At 34.8% G+C, this 3225-nt stretch overlaps 1 protein-coding gene across 1 annotated transcript; it reads left to right on the top strand.

Annotated features, from left to right (window-relative positions):
- Positions 1-343: 343 nt before the first annotated feature.
- On the top strand, positions 344-2839 carry LOC107570996 (palmitoyltransferase ZDHHC18-like; the record flags this gene model as incomplete). Its single annotated transcript, XM_016257279.1, has 3 exons — positions 344-457; positions 1631-1743; positions 2297-2839. Coding segments are annotated over 3 exons (429 nt in total), but the record flags the coding sequence as incomplete, so codon positions are not given.
- Between the last annotated feature and the right edge of the window lie 386 nt (positions 2840-3225).

The raw sequence follows: 3225 nt of genomic DNA, 5'->3' as shown, positions 1-3225 counted from the left end.
CTTTCGTTTTAGTTAAATTGCTCCCATGTCTTAATTAGTTCCTTCGTTTTGGGTAAATCTTGGCCACATTGTATTCACTCCCTTTAGTTAAATTGTGGCCATGATTTAGCTAAAACGAGAGAATGAATTCCTAATCTGTGGCCATAATATCTGTGTGTGTGTGTGTGTGTGTGTGTGTGTGTGTGTGTGTGTGTTTTTGTGCACTGCATGTCATGCATAAATGTGTCACATATTTTGGTACACTTCCATTGTAAGTTCAATATTCTGCTTGTTTGTACAAACCAAGGGACTAGTAGTTGCTGTTCATATTCTTTATTTGTGTAAATCCTGAAGTCTTCCTTAACTTCTGTCCACTGCTCTTGAGTTAGTGGTCTGCTTCTTTTCAGTTTGGTCCATTTTGGGCCTCTCAGGCTTCCATACATACCTGGTGGCTACAAATCTTACTACCAATGAGGATGTGAGTGTTTTCCTTTCTTAACTTAAGAGGTATATTTTTGATTTAAGGCTAATTTATTCAGAAAAAGTAGTTTTTTGCCTCTATTACACTAAAAAAAGGAGCTAAATTTAAGATTTATGTTTTTGAATTGAGTTTTATAAGTAATTCAAATACATAAATCTTAAATTTAGCTCCAATTAATTTGTGTATCAGAGGCAAAAACAACTTTCATTTTCATCACATTAAATGTATTAGTTTGTTAAAACGTTTAAACGAATAAACTTAATATGATACATATCTGCATATTGTGACAAGTCATACATGAATTAAACTTTATGCATTAAAAAAAAGATAATGGAATTAAGTAATCACATCAGTTTGATTTTATTTAAATAATAACAATTCAAAATCATTCAAATTGCTTAGAATCAGTACAATTCTAAGGAAGCCTGTTTCCGCCACTGAATAAAATATCTAAATAAATAATAATAAAAAAACTTTTTCTCACAATTCTGACTTTTTTTTCCCCAGCGCAATTATGATTTTACATCTGATTCGGACTTTTTTTCCCGCCGCAATTATGATTTTACATCTGATTCTGACTTTTTTTCTCACAATTGCAAGAAAAAAACTTGAAAGATTTAAAGTTCTGAGAAATAAAGTCAGAATTGCAAGTTTATATCACAATTCTGAAAAAAAAATAAAGAGTCAGAATCACGAGATGTAAACTCGTAATTGCGAGAAAAAAAGTTGCAATTGTGAGATGAAAAAGTCGCAGTTACCTTTTTTTATTTTTTATTCAGTGGCGGAAACGGGCTTGTAAAATCGACCACATTTATTCAGTTAAAAAGCCTAAATGTGGTTAAAATATGGCTAGCTATGAAACGAGCAGCATTCAGTTTTTCATATTTCATATTCATATTTAAAATTTATGAGATTGAAACAAACTGGATTTATTGATTTGCTAAATATCATTGTGTATTTAAAACACATTCAGTTTATTAGCACCGTTACAGAAATCTTACCGGTTTAATTTGTGTATGACTGACAAATATACTAATATATTAGTTAAAACTGCATAATCCAAATAATTAGATTTTTTTTTTATGGGAAAATATATACAAATACATTTTTTTTTATTTTATTATTTATTATTTAGGCCTAAATATGTGTATTTTTGTGTCCATATTACAGATTAAAGGTTCCTGGTCAGGGAAAAGTGGAAATGAGGACGTTGGAAATCCTTACAGTTACAACAGCATTATCAAAAACTGCTGTTCTGTGCTCTGTGGACCCATGCCGCCCAGGTGAGACGCGTGTAGATGAGTCTTTACGGTCTCCAGTATGCCAGCGAAAACTACCTCCACAATGTCAAGCCTCTATTTGTGACCATGGAACACAAAACCAGTCATAAGGGTTAATTTTTCGAAATTGAGAGTTATACATCATCTGAAAGCTGAATAAATAAGCTTTCCATTGATGCATGGTTTGTTAGGATAGGACAATATTTGGCCGAGATACAACTATTTGAAGGGTGCAAAAAAATCTAAATATTGAGAAAATCACCTTTAAAGTTGTCCAAATGAAGTTTTTAGCAATGCATATTACTAATCAAAAATTACGTTTTAATATATTTACGGTAGGAAATTTACAAAATATCTTCAGGGAACATGATCTTTACTTAATATCCTAATGATTTTTGGCGTAAAAGAAAAATCAATAATTTTGACTCATGTAATGTATTTTTGGCTATTGCTACAAATATACCCCAGCGACTTAACACTGCTTTTGTGCTCCAGGGTCACACTTATCACTGTGGCTTTATTGTAATTCCTTTGCCTCCTCTCGTGTCTTTGTCAGTTTGATTGACAGGCGAGGATTTGTGCCCTCCGATGACTCAGTCCAGACCAGTCCTGTGGAAATCGAACTCCCGGCTGCTAAAAACGACATAAACATGGTAGGACGAGCAGTCACCTCAGGCCGACCTCCTCCTCCTCCTCGACCCCCGGTCATAACCCTACAGCAACCTGCCATCTCCATTCAGAGCCACTCGACAGCCTGACTGATCCAAAGCCAGCATTTCCCCCTCTTGCTTTGTTGTTTGATGCGTTTGGCACGGGTCGCACCCTTCATTTAGATGTCAGACAGCGTTCGGGTCTGGGCTGCAGCCAAGTGCGGCTGTCCGATTTGTTTGGTGTTGAGGAGAGCCATTGTGGCTTGGTCAAAGTCACATAGACAGATGAGATTTGTGTTGTTTACTTTGAGTTTGAAAGGGACGTAAATGTTTATGGACTCATTCACTATGGTTTGGCTCCCTCGGAGATCAGTGTTTTGGAGTGTATATGGTTTACAGAGCAAAGGGTGTAGCCGTCGTGTTACGTTGCACAACTGTGTATTTTCTTATTCTGAAAAGAAGAAATGAAACTTGATTTCCTGTAACATTAGGTAGAATTCACAGTTAGCGAAAAGGAAAGACACTAGTTTCAAGTGATGGTGTTTATTTTGAAGCTCTTTATTCGAAGACTTGCGAGATTATGACGCTCAATGGTGCTCTTGAAAAACACCTCACAAATGTTTTGGTTTCATTTATATATTCAGTTTGTTTGTTTTTATCAGAATCTTAGCATGTAAAAACAACTCAAGCTGTTTTGTTTGTATAATTGTGGTTGTTTATTCAAACAAACAAGCAACTTGTTTGTTTTTAGTTTTTGTATCATCATGTGGGTGTTTATCAACTTGAATGTGCCTTGAAGTTTTCTCAGATCTTTTTGGTTTATACTCAGATGTTG

The sequence above is a fragment of the Sinocyclocheilus grahami genome, unplaced genomic scaffold (assembly GCF_001515645.1).
Source record: "Sinocyclocheilus grahami isolate Dianchi unplaced genomic scaffold, SAMN03320097.WGS_v1.1 scaffold1532.1, whole genome shotgun sequence".
Taxonomy (NCBI): domain Eukaryota; kingdom Metazoa; phylum Chordata; class Actinopteri; order Cypriniformes; family Cyprinidae; genus Sinocyclocheilus; species Sinocyclocheilus grahami.
The sequence above is the reverse complement of the archived record's forward strand: the minus strand, read 5'-3'. Positions and strand labels throughout refer to the sequence as shown.